The sequence below is a fragment of the Monomorium pharaonis genome, chromosome 6 (genome assembly GCF_013373865.1).
Source record: "Monomorium pharaonis isolate MP-MQ-018 chromosome 6, ASM1337386v2, whole genome shotgun sequence".
Taxonomy (NCBI): Eukaryota; Metazoa; Arthropoda; class Insecta; order Hymenoptera; family Formicidae; genus Monomorium; species Monomorium pharaonis.
The window spans coordinates 5,640,474-5,660,086 of NC_050472.1; the positions used below are offsets into that span (position 1 = coordinate 5,640,474).

General features: G+C 43.1%; 1 protein-coding gene across 4 annotated transcripts in view; it reads right to left on the reverse strand.

The window, feature by feature from the left end:
• The window catches only part of LOC105834768, a 225,607-nt gene that overhangs the window by 54,996 nt on the left and 150,998 nt on the right, over positions 1-19,613 (reverse strand). For all 4 annotated transcript variants that reach the window (XM_036288250.1, XM_012677468.3, XM_036288252.1 and 1 more), the window contains exon 5: positions 10,671-10,781. In XM_036288250.1, the coding sequence (XP_036144143.1) occupies positions 10,671-10,781 (111 nt within the window). The remainder of the gene's footprint in view (positions 1-10,670; positions 10,782-19,613) is intronic.

Genomic DNA, 19,613 nt, shown 5'->3' on the forward strand with positions numbered 1-19,613 from the left:
AGGAGATAAAAGCGCCGGAAGGGCGGAAGAGAAATTTACTTCACTCTGTAAAATTCACTGACCGAGAGAAATCGCAGTAACGCGGGATGATATATTGAGAAGTACGTGAGTAAGTAAAGGCAGCTAATAAGGCAAAAAAAATGTTTTGCTGAATAATAGACAGGTTCTCTGACGTCACAAACAAAATGTATCGCTAATACGCGCGTAAAGAATTTGTAAATGCTGCCTCTGTCAGTTAAATTAATTAAGTGCGAAGCAAATACACATACCTCAGTAATTGCCAATCATTTATCCACTTCGTCTAATTTTTACGCACATAATAATTTTTGTCGCAGTTGCAGGATCATTTCTTTGAATACAGAATACACAATGAACATTTCCTGTGACGCACAATAATAATTTTTCCTAAAATAAAAATAAAGTAAACGAGAATCGAGGAAAAAGGTGTCCATGGGTCGCTTAAACGGTCACAATCTATCTACAGGTTATCTCTCCGTTGAACGAGAATTCTCTTTCCAACGCGTTCTCTATCGTTCGAGAGTTCATCTCGTCAGGGTATCGTCCCGTAAAAGGACCGTCGAGGGCCGAATTTCCAGCGTGATCGTAAAGTCGCGCTTTAAAAGCGATCCCGGCCCTCTCTCGGATAACGCCACGCTCGTTCGCCGGCACGACCCACTTCGGCGCGATGTTTACGTCGCGGATTTTCGCCGGGTCGGTGCCGCGATAGTGATTTCGCACTTAAAGAAGCGCGTTCGCTTTTAGATACACATTTTACGCCTCGGAGCGCGATTCGGGGTCTCGGCCGCGAGTTATCTCGAGCGTGCAGGAAGCTAATTTGAAAAATTTCTCCTGCCGAAACGACGCTGGAGCGCCGTCGGTGGAGTTACAGCGTCTCGTATGTCAGAAACATAACATCTTCCGGAAATGTAAATTGTGAGACCAAATGCATAATTTCGCCGTAAAACTTAGTAGTGCAGTAAAACGATAAAGCGTTGCGTTGATTAAAATTTACACCAAATAGGTTAAAACTAAATTACAGTAGTAAAATTCAAGTTTCACAGAGATACAAAAATGAAACAATCATTTTTATTTTCCAATCATCCTCTATTTCAATACATTTTTTTTGAATGATAAATTAATTTTTCTGTACTACTAAAAAAATGTTCTGAATTTTTGTCCTTTAAATTATTTAATATTGCGGAGATCACTTTTCCATCACCGATAAATTTTTTCCACGTAAATGAAACTTTTTATTTTAAAAATAAAAGATAATCTCTGAATAATTACTTTTATTTACCATAGTTAAATTATTTTGCAAAAATTTGGAATATTTTTCAATGGTAAAAAAAAATTAATTTATTGTTCTAAAAAAATTTACGAAAACAAAGAATAGATTAACAAATAAAAATAAATCGATTATCTTTAAAACACTTTTGATCTCTTTATGTTATGTTATGTATACAACAAAGAAAAATCAGCGGGCAATCACAATACATATGTAATTTTGTTTGAGAGAGATACAAGCCATTGTGATTGTACAATCGGAATATTTTTCGCGTGTGAAAGGATGTAAATCTATAAAACCTAATTAATCAAGAAATGTTCTTTTGTAAATTTGCCAAAATTTCGTTGCATCGTTGCACTCAAATGCATCGGGGCTTAAAATTGAGTCAACTCTGTCGAAATTTCGTTATATCGAGTTGTCATATAGTGGTAGACAACAACGAGAATTCGATAAAATTACACTGCAATGGAAACTTTGTTCCACCGATATCCACTACATCAAAGTTTGACAGAGAGGGGGGGAAAAAAGATAACTTTAGCAATGCGTATGTCGTTTCAATCAATATCAGTTCCAATGATGTCGAGAAAAGTTTCAACTTCAGCAATTTCAAACAATTCGTTTTCAATTTTAGCAATTGCGATAAAGTCAAATTCAATTACAACAATCTTGAAAAACACCATTTTTATTTGAACAGAATTTCCTCCTATATTACTGTTAAAAATTCCAAAATATTTAATACCGAAAAACGAAGAAGAAGAAGAAGAGAAAATCGTTAATACCGACATAGAGCTTCTAAAATAAAACTCTTTTACTTTTTTTGTAAAGTAAATGTTGCACTTTATTAATATTGATAAAAACATGATCTTTGATAATTAATTATTACAAAATTCGAAACGACGTTACAAAAATCAATGTATCATCTGATAAAAGATATACAGTCTAATTTGTATTTATCTTTCTAAAATTTTATTTTTAGTTTTTGTTTTAGAAATACAATTCAAAAACAAAGTAGTATGTCGGTATCTTTCTTTACACGTCTGCTACAGAGTTTCTATTTCGTGCAATTATTTGTTATTTCAGTAAGTTACTATTGATATCGAAGACGTTCGAAACTATAACGCAACTGCACCGTCAATTTTAATCTCAAACATCTTTCGTATAATACAAACTCGACAGTTTTAACAGACTTGAACAATGGTCGCCGCGATATCTCGTGCAGTCGTGCTTATTCTCGAATTGTTTGTTAATACACCGAGACGTAGATCCGGATCCGGTCGGGAGCAACCCTGTCCAAACAAGGGTGTCGTAACGGAAACGTAATATTCTTGTTTGACCCTCGCCGGGTGGGTTTCTGGCACCGGACGTTCGCTCGCCCGGCGCCAGATACCGTGCAAGTGGAAGAGCCGACGCATAAGTCGGCCGGGACAACGGTCAGCTCTTAAAACTCACCCTCCTTGGCTTTCCTTCCATCCCCCCTCTCCCCCCCGGGTTCAAGTTAATAGAACGCACCACCGCAAACGGCGGGAGAGTTTCGGGAATCGTTTCCGATTGCAGGACTCGATGCTCGACCGAGCATATCGATATTTAAGGATATCGGGCAGCTGGCAGAGTCCGCCTAGCCGCGAATAAATCCAAAGTTACGGCGACTTTCTCGGAGGGGGTAAAACGGTTAACGCGATCATTCGATTCGCGTAATTCATTCGGCGAAACTGCGAATAAGGATAATTGAGTTTACGTGACTTCTCGTCGTGTCCGAAAAGAAAAACAATTAGCGACAACTTACATCGTTAGATGTAATAAAACTCTACTTTATTCGTCAGACTCGTTAACAACAATTGTCATTGTAATAATTTATCAGTCATGTACTTTCCACTTGAAGTCGCGTTTCTCGTTTCCCTTTGCCCCCCCAACCGTAAACCGAAAGGCCGCAATATAATCGGACAAGATGACGCGACGCAATTCCGGGGAATAAAACTTGGAATGCATTCGTATGTAAAATAACTGTTAAGCCTCCTTCTGAACCTTCTTCTTCTTCTTCCGCGGAACAACGGGAAGAAAGGTGAAGGGGGAGTGAGAGGGGGGGGGGAGAGAACAGTCACGCAGCGTGAGTTGCAAGGCAGCGGGGCTTTCAGGTCCGGAATAAAAGGTCCTTGGTTATTGCCTGCTTATTGCGCTGTTTTGCATGCCGCGGCGTCTACGAATCGCATTTCTTACGTGAAGTGCACAGCGCGCGCGTGTTTCTCTCCGCGTCCCGTCGCCGCCGCCGTCGACAACGACGACGTCGACGACAACGTCGAGACAGGATCGTTTACAGGCATTCCTCTCATTGCTCCCGAATCCGCGAATCCTCGCGGCTTTTTCGCGTTATTTGTATACGACCTTCTCAATGTAAGAGCATTTGAAATTCTGAAATTCCGAACGCGGAGAAGAGGAAGGATTTCAAAGGCGCGCCCGAAGCGAGCTTTGTTAGAGGCGCGAAGAAACAGCAGCCGCGGAAGATCGTTGATCGTTGAAAAATCGTTGAAAAATTCTCCGCGCGAACGTTACAATTTGCATTCCCGTGTAACGGTTATCGCATTCATTATGATAATTGCACGTCATAATTATCGATGGAAATTAATCGCACGCGAAAATCCCTGCGCCTATCGCAGGCGAGTGAATTCCGCATTTATACGAGAAATGAGTTCGAGTGTATAGCTGAAGTCTACGATCCTTTAAATGAAGCTGATGCCCCCACCAGTTTGACGCTAATGCAGTAATATCCATTACATCGGGTGCAACGTTTGCTCGTTAATTGGCGCAATTTGCAATTACCACTCGGGGAGAGGAAGCGTGTAAACGGGCGCCGGTGTGCTCGCCGATCGCGTCGAAAGAGGAAACCGGCGATTAGGCCCCGCGCGACGAAGTAGATGGCTGTTGCGAAGATAAGCGTAAACTCCTAAGTCTCCCGTTATGATAGCGAAACGCGCGAGGCGCGCGCCTCATTAATTCACCTAATGGCGCAGCTAACTAATACTGATTAGAGAGTCTCTGTGCGGTTCGCGTGGACGTTTTCGTTATTTATGCAGCGGAGGTGATTACGCGCGCGAGAAGGCCGCGGCGTACATCAACTCCTTGTAACTCTCAACTTAATAATCGCGAAAAATCGCTTCCAAGTTCCCCGGAGGTAAAGTGTTCCGGCTAACGACGGAAGAAAAATATTAGAAAGTAATTCGAAGAAGGAACGAACTTTTTCATCACTAATATATCCTGCACGGAGGGAAGTTTCTCATGAAATGTTCAATAAGTGTAAAATATGTATTATAATTATACATTTTTATTAGACTGCATAATGTAATGAAATTTTAATGGTTTTAAAATATAACGAACAGTTTGCGATTCTTTATTTTAAGTAGAATAGACAACGATAAACATAATCACTCGTAACATCCGGAAGTCTTTGAATTTTGTTTGTAAGATAAGCATGTTTTTCAAAAAATGAACATTAAATACATAGTCATATAAAATCCAATTTCACATTATTATATAAGACAATTTTGTGAAATTGTAAACATTTTCCCATAGAGTATATTTTGCAATGCCGCATGATAATTTTTTAATAAGCATTTTATGAAACGTCTTTTACTTTAAAAATTCCTATTGTTACTTGTATATAATATTTGATAAATTGTCAAGCTTATCACTATATAGTAGTAAAATTTGCAACAAAAAGTTTCGCGCGCGTTACAATTTTATTCAGATAACGTATTATATAAAGTAACTTTTGGATTGATATCATCATGTGATAGTTGCTAATAAAATTATATATAATTCAATTTTCATTTTCGTAAATAATTACAACCGATATCATGTAAAATCATCTTTCCCACGGAGACGCATATATTCGTCGGTAGTTTCAACCCGCGTAAAGGCGATTCTACAATTGCGCAAACGCAATTGTAAACACAAGGTTGTAAAAAATCAATCAATCACAGTCGATTTCTTCGATCACTAAAGAAATAATTATTTTCGATTCGTCAGTTTTTTTACAATTTTACGTTTACAGCTACGTTTACGCAATTGTAGGCCTTAATATTTTCCTTAAATCCTCTTTAGGAGTTTTACGGAAATGCAAAAAAGTGCGTCGCGCAATGCAGCTTTATGCGAGTAATGTACGAACAAAAAGTACTTCGAAAGGAATCATTTCGAGGATGATAAGACGAGCGGCTGATGTTCCTGTAGGACGATTATTACTATGAACAAAGAAAGCTCTCGGTTTATAAAGGCAATGTGCCCGAGCGATATCACGTCGTTGCGTTTTTCCTTCTCCCCGCGGAATTCGCGCGTGCACTTCCTCGCCCGACGTCGCCGTTGTCGTCGTTTAAAATCGCTTTCACGCGCCACTAATCCACCCTAGCCACGGGGCCCTCCGCCTCGTTGTTCGGAACGGGCGCCCGACGCGCGGCTCCGCCGTTTTATCTCGCTCGTGAATAATGAAAAACGGTCGTGCCGCAGAAGTAATTCCGTCCGGTTTCGGACGGAGAGAACGACGCTTATTAAGTCGCAATAAGTGCGGCCGTAACGACGACGGCCTCCCCGGGGAGGACTAATTCCTGCTTTTTGTCGCGGCAGAACGCGCGAATCATCGCCCTTCGGGCGAGCCATCGCGATGACGTCGTCAGCGAACGTTGCCCAGGAGAGTCGGCAAAAAATTTTGCATACTCCGCCGAAAATCTTGAAATCGCTAAAGAGCACTTTTGGACGGATAAATACAGGTTCTACGTAATAATTTGCGATATGCAGTAAATGCGAAGTAAATCGATTGGAGGGCCATTTTAAGAAAGTGGCAAGAATCTTAGAAATTGAAAAGATAAAGCGTTTTTCGTATAAGACTAGGGTATACGATAATACAGAAAAGAATACAAATTTGTAAGACATCCGAATGAATCTGATAAAACAATGTAATATACTTGTCTTTAATATCCTGAATGCTTGTCCTTATTGATTACAAAATAAATACAAAAATGTCTTAACAAATATAATTATATTCTCAAAATATGAATTATAATATATTTTGTAACAAATTAATTTTTTAACAAGATATTTTAAAACAAATGATTGTGCTCATATAATAAATATAAAAGTGGACATTTGAAAAGAGGATTCATTATCGAGTCTCAATTACGGGGGATCAAACGAACTAAAACATCAGGCATTACTTTTGGAGGAGTTTCTGAAACACATATGAAGGGACGAGCGGACGTTTGAACGCGCGATTTTCTTAAACCGAGACCGACCTCGCGTACGGTCATTGTTCGCCGCCGATCGATAACGCCTCCCCGGCAAAGTCCGCGGGTTGCAAGAAAAGCGTGGCTGTCTGTCCCGCGTGTCGCGACGCGCGGTGAAATTCTATCGGCTCGCCGAAGAATGGACGCCGGGATTGCGTCTACACGGAATAATTCACTCTTGGTATCATATCCTGGATGTGCGAGGTTGGTGTGCCGTTGCCAGCCAAACGGAGAGTTCCCCGACGACGACGGAGGAGAGATTTTAAACTTTCCTATCCTCACGCGCGAGAACAGCGATATGGCGAAGTTCCTACGGTCTAGACGAATCCTCGCCTGGGCGTGAGGATAATCCGATACGGCTTGCCGGGAATGTAATTTACTCAAGGGAGAGAGGGGGAGAAAGGGGGCCACGCCACCGTCGAACCCCGAAGAACCTCTTTATCCCCCTCCTCCCCTCCCCGTCGCCCATCCGCCAATTCCGCCTCCTCTGGTGTCCTGCCGTCTCTCACGCGGACACATTTTCCGGACTGCAGTATTAGATTCACCTCCCGGGAGTTTTGTAAATACAATATCTTGTTCGCGGCAAAATGGCAAATGATCCAATAATTCCCCAGACGTATATCGAATAAGATTCCCGTAATAAATCACATTGTTACTCCACCGCGTAAGAGATTGTTCGCCACGTTTGAGCGTAAAGCGTTTTTCGCGATTTTCAACACAGATATATCTGCCCCATACCAATTTTTTTGCAAGAAACTTGCACCTATCATTCGAATGATTTAGATAGAGAAATTGTAACTCGCCTTTCCTCACGTGTTTCAATGTTATCGCGCGAGGACGTAATTGATTTTCAATTTCGTTAACATTAAGTCACTTTGATTTTTCTATCCATTGAAAATTAAACTTTTTGATCTACATACCTGTCGAAATATAACAATCTCTCTTCCTCTCCTACCCACACGAGCCATAATTATTCTCTACGCGTAATAAATCTCGTTAATAACGACGTGAAGTAATTATATATCTTCGGTAAATATGATCTAACCGACGCGCGTAGCGCGATCCGCGGGATTAATGAGATCGGCAGAGCTATCCGGAGCTCCGTCTAAATTACACGCTTGGAAAAACGCCAGGATAAATGAAGTCAACGAGGAGACGACGGCCGCGCGCGATAAGCAGCGAGCGAGTCGGCTGCGTTCGATCTTGCGCGATCAGCAGGCCGGTTTCCCCAATTTCCCCGGATCTCGCCGCGCGTTTAATTTCAAGTAGAAATTACGTAGATTTAGCCCGACATGTGCGCGCGCGCGCGCGCGGTTGCAATTTATCGCAGCTTACATACCGCGTGGCGCCGACAACGCGTTCGTGACTGGAAAAGTATCAAGTGGATTTGTGGAAATGCGGTGGAACGTCCAGCCCGGGATTACTTATACATTTGTCCCGGTGAATAATTAGCCGTTGTGTCCCGAGGACGGAAAAAAAGGGGGAGGAGACGTATATCCCGTTCTCTCTCTCTCGCGCGCGCGACATAATTAATTTTGTCCGCCCACCTCCGACCGCGGTCTTACCGCGGTTTCCCACAGTTCTAATCGCGCGCGGAACTGCGCGAAACGTCTCTCGTTTAATAAAAAGTAGCCGAAGACTATCGCGTCAACGCTGTTATTCGCGTCGAGAAATTTCGACACGTAATCACACAATTCGGCGCAATTAAGTTACGCAATTACGTAATTAAAAATGTTAAATTATTTAAGATGGAAAAAAAAATTCCGTCACCCGCAATCAGCGCCAACGCGACAATAAGTTCGCGCTTCGTTGTTGTACGTTGTCGAGATAAAATTACGTGTCGTGTAATTTAAATGAAATTCATTGCGGAGGATCATCATATTCCGCGGTGCTCGTAATTATGATAAAAAGCCGCGCGCAAATTGTGAAACCGATCAAAAAGCGGCGGGATATAGATTTATTATTAAGTTATACGTAAATCCCATATGAAATACCAATCAGCCTGCCGCTCGCAGAGCCCAGCTCGCGGTCTCGCACCCCGCTGAGCGCGAGACAAAGGAACGTGCACAATGGAGGAAAAGAGGCGTTCGTGATCCCGCAACGATCGCGGGGATGATTCGAGGAAAATCGACGGGCGGGGCAGTCCTTCAACTTCGACTTACGATAAATAATTCGGATTCCTTCGCGCGGCAGTCCGTACGCGAGAAACGCGTAAATCACACGAGGGGGAGGGAGAGGGGATTGTTGCACGGGGACGAGCCGCGCGACCGAGGGTTTCTCTCCACCACCCTTCGTTCGTCCGTGCTTGTTTTTGTCGTGATATTTTATATAGGCTTGCAAAAGGGCACGTCAGAAGCACGCGACGTCCCCCATCATCCGCATCCTATTCCGGAAGGTCCGTCTTAGTAAGAGACGCCCGATGAGACGCGGGCTGAATTTCTCTCTTTCTCATCGCGCCGACTCGGCAACGAGAAGTGGATTAAAATGCAGCACGGGCAAGTTCGGAATATTACGTCGTCGGTCTCTTACACGCGCGCGCGCACGATCTTTTCATCTCTCGATGGAAAACGTCGGGGTAATCGCGGAATACTCTCTGTGCCGGAAATTGCGCGGCGGGAAATGAAGTGCGGTATAAGTATGTTATATCCCGCGGTTACGTGTGCAATAACGAAATACGCGCGTAACGTAAAAAACGTCGTATACGAGAGCGGCAGGCCTTTCCGCGGGCTCGACGTTGCTGCAACGCGAATACGTAAATTCTATTGTAACGCGACAGCTTGTCACATTTTGTGTTAATATATCCTTAGTAATTATTTCCTGCTCTGAGAGAAAAGAGTTTTTTATATCAGAGTCGCGTTTGAATGTTTATTATCAACCTTATTATTTGCGATTATATGTAACAATTCTTTTTACAACGTCGTGACGAATAAACTTTTATGCTGAATAAATAGGTATAAATTAAATATTTTTGAAAAACGAGTACCTATATAAAATCACAAGCATAATAAGAAAATATAAGTTAATTAAATTAATGTTGCAGCTTATATAATACATGGTATAACCTGACGGGGTTGATGATTATCTTTAAAATGCCTCGGATAATCGAACCGGAACGATGCAAATAGTAATTTCGCGTTATCGGTAATACCGATCAGCAACAACGCGTCGAGCGATCCAACAGGTATCGCGAGATCACCGAAGATAACCGGAGAAATCGGTCCGGTGGCGTTAGGCGCCTCGCTAAAAGTGACATAACTGCGAATAAATTGCACGACAGGAGAGAAACGTGATTACGTTAGAGGGGCAGAGACGCGCTCTCGCCCACGCTATCCTCGCGAGGAAGGGGGGGGGGGACAACCCCGGGAGGGTGTGCCCTGCACTCTACGGGGTCTGGTTTACGAGGGTCGTCGTTATCTGATACGGCAAAACGGCGCCGAATGCCACCGTAGCCAGCCGCGCGAATCTCCAGGTCCGGAGCGAAACCACCGCCATCATGGACCGCCACCACCACTTAGACCACGTTCTCGCGATTGCAGTTTCGTTCCGGGCAGAGCGGGCGAAGTTAACGAATCGGCGACTTCGTGCAGGACGGAGATCATATAGTTTTCAGGGTGGTTCGACCGACCGAATAGGACGCAAGCGCCCGGGAGAGTTCGATCGAGTTGGCCGACTCGGTTTCCAGGCCGATAATATATTTTACCACTCTCTAATTTCCATTGGATGGAACGGAAGAGGCAGTGGTACACGGAATAAAAATTTCAGTCGCAGAGGTGCGACGAGTCCTTTTTCCCCAGTAAAAATTTTCAATAGTTAATCACACGAGCTACGTTTATAACATTGCAATATTTAATTTTAAATTAATCGTACGACCAACGTCATAATTCTAAATCTGCTCGATTCTTTGTTAATGTTCATGGTTACTTCGAAATTCTTACAAGTGTATTTATCAATCATAGGTTTTCATCATTTGTAACTTATGGTATTGAAAAAGTAATTTGTATTCTTCGAAATAAAAAGACTCTGATAAGTATAACAAAGTAGAAGTCAAGCGTTGTCCCAAATCTCGCCGATTTCCGGCTTTTGCTAAGAGGGATTTGTCGTTTTTCTGTTGCTCTTACCTTGTTGATCTGCCGCTGCAATTTTGTGATCGTCGCTCGATCCCGCTGAGCCGCGATACGTTCCGCCAACAACGCTTGCTCCAGTTCTTGCACTCGCTCCTCCAGGCTCTCCTGCAACAACAACGGCAAATAAAATGTTAGCAATGAGATAATAAAGAATTACCGCAGACAAGTTTTCTTATAATGATATACACATGTAAAAAAAAAAGAAAAATTAGAATTAGAACAGAAAAACTAACTGAATATTAAGTAATATTTTTCGTGACAATTTTACAGCTTCTTCAGACAGCATCGTTATTAAATCTGACGATCAAATTAATTTGAGACATTATTTCCAGCCTTAATTTACGATTGCGTTTCAAGCTCGACGAATCGTATCGGTACACAGTCTATAAAACTGAAAAATATATTCAATAATTTATATAAAAAATTATTAACAGCCCAGAGATCTACGTCGACCGAGAGAAATGACACTTTCTCTTATTTCTCACATTAGAATTGCTTGAATATGCGAGAAAAGCACGACGGCGGCGTTGTACGTAACTCGCATAGCGATCGAAAACGCCGTTACACCGATTTCCAATTAACTTCTCGCCGAGCGACGCAATTCCGAAGTCCATCCGTAACTTTCGGCGGGATATCCCCGACGTAATTCCCGTTACCTGAGTTTTAAGCTGCCTTAACAGGGGCTTAAACTTCAAGGAGAGAGAGATCACACTCTCCTCCGTATATACTTGGAGATTACGCGCCGATGCACGTCGGAGAGTCGGATCCCCAAAGCGAGAAACCTTGTCGGTCCGGTCGATTCTTGTCTGCTTGCGGCTCGCCAAGAAAGATATTGATGCTCCCAAGTAACCTTGAAGTGGCCGCAAAAATAAGTCAAACGGCAAATTTTGAATGTTAAATTTAACGTTGCCTTTTCAAACCAGAATTTTACACCAATTTGAAACCACACGAGAGGCTTCAAATTTTAATTTAAAACTAAATTAACGATTCTCAAATGTAAAATTACTGATTTAATCAATTATCAATAATTAATTATTAATACACACCAATATTAGTTTTATTTGAGCTCTAATATTAATCTTTCAAAAAATTATTTTACAGCTACATTAATATAACAGATCGTTTAGCTTTGATTAACGAGACATTACGACATTTATTCGTTAGAATTGGAGGTCGTCCAACAAGCAGAGAAAGAGAGAGGAAGAATCAACCTTTTCAGCAATATATACACGCGAGAATCTTGGAGACGCCGCCGCCGCCGCCGCCGCAGCAGCCAGCAGCCATGCTGCCGAATTGATTTACATCCTTCGTAAGACATTTCTGATTATCAGCGACGGTTATTGGGGCGCCGTGTCGCGCCAGGTCGGGAATGGTAATGAGCGGGACCCCCGTTTGGTCTAAGGGGGCTGTTGGCCGCGATTTGACCATAAGTATTGGGCGCGATCTATTAGATTCGAGGCGATGCCGACGCGGCGTCGGTAACCCTCCCCCTCCGCCTCCCTCCCTGTCCCCGATTCCTCCTCGTACACGCGGGCGCATTCGTATGCCGGGGCACGTAGCCGCAATTCACCCTTCCCGAACCCTCGGCCACCGCCGCCGACAACGCGCGGCCTTTGTTTGCCGTGAAACGGCTCTTGTCCCGCACGCGGCGACTGCGGGCGACGCTCACTTTTAAATCCGTGCCACCGTCGCGAAAGAGAAACGAATATTTTTCTCGGCCGGAAAAAAAACAGCTAGATTTGGATTTCGCGCCCAAAGGACCTCCGTGCACACAGTCGTACAAAAAGTTGTTTTTGTTCGTCTCTGGCAGTTTATGTGACGCTGGTCGCGAAGTCACAATAAGCAAAATTCCTTTAGAAACCAGTTTAGTCAAGTGAGCCTGGAAAGTTGGGTTTTGAAATTATGAGATCCATCGCAAGACAATATTCCATATGGGCGTGTTCTTTAAAATGTCTAATTTTGTTTTCAATAAAAGTAGATGCAAAAAAATCCTTCGACGAATAAATTTTGGAACGCCACAAGCTGTAGGATATTTCCTCTGGTATCCCCTCAAATTTTCCTAAAATTTGTCGCGCGACGAGACAAACAAATTTGGACAGAGGGTAAACAATATCACAAAAAAAAAAACGTGTGCAATGCACCCCTGCGGGTTACGCACTTTTTCGCATTTAAAAACTCCGTGATTGATGATCAAAGGGAAAGAAAGAATCGCGAAATGGATTGCACCCCGCTCCCGGGAATACATCACGCCTCCCCCCCCCCCCCCCGAATAATTACGAAGCGCTGCGTGGCGGAGGAGCGTAAGGCCTTTCGTGACGCGCAGTCGTTCTCTCGCCGGAGGAAAAAAACAACAAATACGGCGGGTCGCCACAGATCGGTATGCGAGATCGCTCTCCACGTGAAAACCCGGATATTTGGCTGCTTTGTTCCGCGCTGCGCCGACGTTACGGCGGTGATAAGGGAATATATATATATATATACGAAACCGCGTCTCGATATTCGATAAGACATTTTGAATATGTAGCAGCGGCTAGTGGGATTGAGCGCAGGGTTCCGAATGAGAGATCGCGATACACGGGGAACTGTATCGATTGCGCGAGCGATTAAAATTCCACTCCCGTGCAACGTCGCGTCGACTTTATTACTGTCGCTGCGTTTTACCCTAACATTCTTCAAGGATTTACGGCGCGATCCGCCCCCCCCCCCACCCCCGCGCAAAGAGCGCAATCGATATCCGATAACTTTTGAATCGCACGCGAGAGACCGTGGCGCCGCGAGAAAAATAATCCACGGACGATAAATCATCCGCGTAAGACGCGACGGCGTCCCTCCCTTTTTTTTTTTTTATCAACGTTTTATTAACGTTCTTATTAGCGTTAACGTCCTGTCGCGCTAAGGAAACACCACTTGCACCCTGTGCACTTTCAGTGAGTTGCAGAATGGCTCGTAAAACCCATCTGTCGACGGAACGAACGATCGCCTTAGCCTCAGTGATCAATTAAACCGGTATCTTTCGCGCTTACATAAAGTTGGCGCGGAGCAAACGCGTAAGTCGCAGAAGTTCGCTCTTGCGTTCGTATCGAGAGTAAAAAAAAAATCAGATAAGCAAAAGGAATAAAAACGAGTCGCGAACGAATTACCGAGGAATCGCTCAATCGACTATCGAAAGCACATTTATGCGAATTATAAATTTTACACTCGCCTGTACAGCGAAACGTATACGTTGAACGTCCGATACCTTGTAACGTAATATTATCAAATAAATATCTGATATCATGTATCTTTTATCGCGTCATTATTCGGCCATTCGGCAAAATGATTTAATTATATCGTATCAGTATTTGGAGATCTCTAACCGAGACTGAAATAAATAATCAGTGAATTATAATCGGTATCACGTGTCGCAGCGAATAATATTCATTCGCCCGCTTCATTCCGTATAATCCGATTACGAAATTATTTATTTCGCGGAATTATTACGGCCGGGTACGAATATCAGTGAATCAAGACCGCGAGATGTCAGGGGGCCTCTCGCGTGTCGCCGCAAATATTCCTCGGCCATTTAGTAAAACGCTCTTATCTCTCCTCTCTCTCTCTCTCTCTCTCTCTCTCTCTCTCTCTATCTCTGTCTGTCTGTCTGTCTCCCTCGCCTGCAATTATTACGAGCGGAGCCGACCGGAGTGGTCCGCAGCTAAGCCAGTTCTGCCCCCGCGCCGGGGACCCGAACGGAGGGTGAAGAGGGACGCGACAGCGGGTATACATGTCCGAGGATCCGTAGAATTAGCGCGGGGACTTCCGGGACGTCATTTAAAGTGCGGGACCGGCGCGCGCGCGCGCGCGCCGCGATGAGCCCACTCTATATGCAGAGATTCCGTTAAATTGCAAACGCCCGCCCCCTCGGTAACCCCCGTCGGAAGGGTGGCCCCCGATGGGCTAAGGGTTAAGGTATTGCCCTGCCGGCGACGTGTAATCAGACCCGACAGACTCCAGAACGTCATCAGCAGCGAGCAGGGAGGTCTGCGACCTCCTTTCCCAGATCCACGTCCCGTCCCGTCCGCGTTAATTTCGACGATTAACTGCGGCTCGACTTTAACTGCTCGGGAGGAAGAGTACCAAGACGTTCGATCGTAAGTCGTAGTTATTCTCTCACGTCGGGCCCGAGTCGGTCGTGAGGCGAGATTGAAACGCGATTAAACGAAAAGAATTGGAAATAAAATTCTCAAATAAATCGTAGAACAAATCGTTGTAATCATTTATGCGAGAAGACTTATTTTCTAATTAAGAGAATTTAAATACAGTCGAGAGATTCCTCGGGGCAGCTGTGTTGTAATACGAAGGGGTTGCGGAATCGATGCGCGCGAATTTCGCAAAAGGCGATCCCGCGTCTCCTTTCCGTGCTGAATTATGGCCGTGATTTCCGGCGAGATGGACCTTCCGGCCTGGCAGAAGTCCAGCACCCCGCGAGAGAAGACGCGCGGATAAATCAAGCGCGCGGTTTTTCCCCGGGCCGCTACCAAGGCGTTAGTTTATTGCCATGTAAATCATCGGCGTCGCGGCGGCGACGACCGGCGTCGATAGGAAAACACACCGCCGTTGCCGTTTCTATAGGCCGTGACAAAGTAGCGGGCCTCGAAACGTGTACGTAACCACACGGGGATTCGCCAGAAATAATATTGATACTGAAGGTTACCGCGTATTTTGAGAGAGTTTGTCGTTACTTTCGCGCGAATATTATCTTGGAGCCCTGCCAGTATTCTCCCCTCCCTCCCTCTCTCCGCCAGCATACTGCCAAATTTATTGCAATTCGTCGCAAATGTAATCGTGATGTGCCTTCTGAATAAGATTCTTGAGAGATATTCGCGAAACGTGATGAAAAATCTAATCGATTGAAACATTTTTTTACACAACACAAAAGAAAGATTTTGGTTGAAGTACAGACCTAAAAATACTTACGTTGAATAATAACAAATTGGACATTTGTAAGTTGGTTGTCCAAGAATGTTTTCGCAGCAATACTATCCTACATAAAATTATTTTTAGATACTGCAATAAACCTGCTTTCCCCTCGAATGTACTCTGGTTACATCGATTTATTACATTTGTACACTGAGAGAAAAAAATGGTGTTAATTTAACTAAATTTTTCAACTAGATTAAATTTCTTCATTTCAAGTATTTATGCAATTAACTTAAATACATAAAAAAATTGAACTTCAATTTAATTATTTATATATTTGACTGAAATACACAAACAGTTGAATTGAAGAAATTTAATCAAGTAGAAAAATTTAGTCAAATTAACAACTTTTCTTTCTCAGTGTACATTATAATTTATACTATAAAATCTTAACTAAAAAAACCTGTCACGTCATTGCGAGTATTCTCCACGCGTTATGACTCAAGCGTTATATCTCGTCCTGCAGTTCGTAATTCATTGAGAGACCCGTCGCTCCTCCTCGCAACTTCTGTAACAATCTATAGCAGACGATGTATCGACTGCACGCTTTACCGGTCGCTTCGGAGGGCGCGTTATATCGCGTTTTACTGCCGTGGCGTGCGGATGGTATGTACTCCGCGGAGAAGTAATAGTGACGGAATTTATAGGCGAAAGTCTTCTGACATTTTCCCCTCCGTGCGGTATAAGCTTTATCGACACGTTATTATCTTTACTTACTCGCGCGCGCGCGCGCGCGCGGGTCTAGATTCCATTTCAGATATTTACAGATCTGTGTCTCGTCCATCGCTTTCGCCGTCCGGCGTCGTCCGCTTTTAATGATCGCACTGCCCGATTGTGCCTACCGTTCGTATTGTTATCGAACGACAATAGCGCGCGAGAACGAAATGCCGATCGAAGGATCGCTTCGTTTGGAATTAATTCAGGTCGCGCGGAAAATAAATTGGCCGTTTAGCAGCGGGAAACACTCGGGGCTCCTTTTCCTAAATGTTGAGTGCTTCGCGTTTCTCCACGTTGATAAAAACCTGTAGGCCGTCTATCTACATACTTCGTGTCACCTATGTATACTTTTCTCTTAATAGTAATATAGATTCCATTTTTCAAAAATATAATATAGATCTGAAATCCTTTTAAATGTAGACAGAAGCAGTATTTCTTTGTGATAAGAGGCTGCATAAGCGATTTGGAGCTTCTTATAACTTATCGTGATACGTCAGGTTTAAATTTTTGCTAACGCAAAAAATTCCTTCGGGATTCCCGTCGTCGGCTTATGGCGCCACTTTCCGAGCCCTCCGCGCTCAAAATTCGCATTGCGCCCATTTCTTTTCCCCGAGTCCTTTCTGCGCGCAGGGTTTCGCTTTACAAAGAAGTTGCGGGAGTGTTGCCAAAGCGCGCCCGAGAGAATTGATTCCCTCGGAAGATGAGTCTGAAAGGGGTGGCGAGGGACGCCGGAGGTGCCAGGAAGAGCTGAAGATTAGGACATCGGGGGAGGGGAGGACAACGAGGGCCGGAGACTTTCTTCCCCTCGATACGCTTTTACCTCCGTCGCGAACGGAGACATTTTAATTTACGGTCTCCCGTCGATATCGCGCCACCGCCGATCCATTTCAACGCGGCGAGAACCGACGGTCCTCCTCGCCTTCAGAATTCATATTGTCATGCTCAAAGAAACGGCGAGAATAACGAAGGTTTTCCTTAAGGAGAGAAATAAGAGAGAAACGGTCCGCGCGAGATCTCTCCTTCAGTTCGATGCACCGCGAGTGGTTTCCTGCCAACTATTGTATAATCGCGACTTGGTTGATTCATCGTGCCCTGTAAAATGCAATTGAGATCGTGCGCTCTTAGGGAAAAACTATAGAATACTATCGAATACATTGAAGAGGAAAAATGGATATTTCTAAGGGAAGATAAATTATCGGCACGTGGTTTATATAATTTTAGACAAACGAGAAATGTTTGCGTAGGCAAAAATAAACTAATTATAAATTTATTCGAAAATATGATATTTTAATAAAAGACTGTACTTTTGTAAAATATTTTTTCCATAATCGGTTCGTTCTTTAAATTATATTAATTGTTCTTTAAATTATATTAATAATATAATATTACATATTTATTACGTATTAATTTACATGATCCATATTATTATTTTCACTAATATATTATTATATGAAATATCAATTTGTTTTATAATATGTTACATGATAACATTTATATTATATTACATTTGCTTAATCGCGAAATTTCCACGTGCACCTGCACGTCGAGATAAAATTTTAGAGAGAAAAAAACCGGTTAACACGAAACGTAAATTCTGTTCTTTTCGAACGGACCGGGATGGTGAACGGGAGCGAACAGTTAACGCCGGAGGCGATGTTTTATCGAGAACATCGATCTTTCGTCCCCCTCGAGATATCTCGCCGTGTCCTGCTCGATTATCCTGGCAGTCGATGCACGCCGCGTAAAAAGGGAATCGGAGGAATTGAACGTTCGCGATTAACACAACGGTGACGAACGAAATTCGAAGGACGGTGCACCTTTAAGGTGCAAGCCCGCCGCGGTGTCGGAGGACGAAGAACAATGGGGGCTGGATGAAGGGGTGCGAGGTCGGCTCATAGATGGCGGAGGGAATGGGTGCTCAGGCTTCCCCCGTGGACGAGAGAAAGGGTGGCTTCGAGAGAGCTCGAAGGGTGGATAATAGAAACGGAGGGCTCGCTCTGTCGTCGAAGAACAAAGCCGTACAGGTGCTATCGGTAAAAGATCATAAAAAAGGTAAAAAAAAAGGTGGTAGAAGAAGGCTGACGATCGACACGCGATATCGATCACTCGATCCGTGGATCGTCGAGGTCTTTATCAATCGCGAAAGGATTTTTTTCTATTTTTTTTTTTTAAGTTTTGAGAGATATTGTATTAATACAAAGTGTAATGAAATTTAATTACAATGCAAAATCAAAAATAAGTAAATTACAATAAAAAAATAACCGTTAGCTTGTATAACGCAACAATAATTGCAAATAATATTCAAGAGAAGTGTTAATTATGTATGGAACAAGTAAATCTCGTTTCCAGAGATTGATTATTTTTGTGCGCATCAATCGGATGTAATATAATCCGGCGATGATGCGGAACAAATCGCCAACAGGATATTCTCCTCCAACCGGGGTGGAGAAGATGATAATTTAACTACACCCCTATAATCTGTGTAGACGGCTTCGAGGAATCCTATGAAGCTGCGAAATGCGAGAGATCGCAGATGAACGAGGAGATCGGAAACGGTGGCACGCCCAGTATTTGAAATAAGAAATACCCTCGAATGTTCGGAAGCCTGGGGAAAAACAGGAAAGGAGGATCAGTCGAACGAATAAGAAATGAGTGCGCACTCCTCGATTGACCGATATATTTACCTAAAGCAGGGCAGGCAAGATTTTTCTTCCGAGGATTCCGTGATTATTGCTGGAAAGCGGAAAAGAGCTGGGAAACGAAAATCCCACGAGCTTATCTCTAATTTACAAATTAAAAACAAAGCATTTTATTCGCTCTCATTAGCTCAATTGTTTTTGGGAAAATCATAGAGATATTAAATTACATTAAAATCGTATAGATTTACTACAAACAGCTATACAAAATTACGTTTATATCTCTTTTTAATGAAAAGATAAGTTATTGTTATGATTATCAAATTTGCAAAAATAATTGGTGATTAATGATGATAATTTTGATTGCTATGAGCTAAATCGCGATAAAATAAAATCTAAAAATTAATGAACGGATGATTGGTTGCACTCAAACTTTTCGTTAATTTTTTGCTTATTTAAAAATAATTACCTACCTGGCGGCATCTCACTAGTCCACGCGGGATATGTGTTTTCGCACATGATTGCATTCAGAATCTGGCAAGCTGCATTATCGTTCACGAGAACGAAGTTCTTAATCCTATTTAAGCAGATATACCTGTATACATCGTGTGTCGCGCCAGATAAGTCG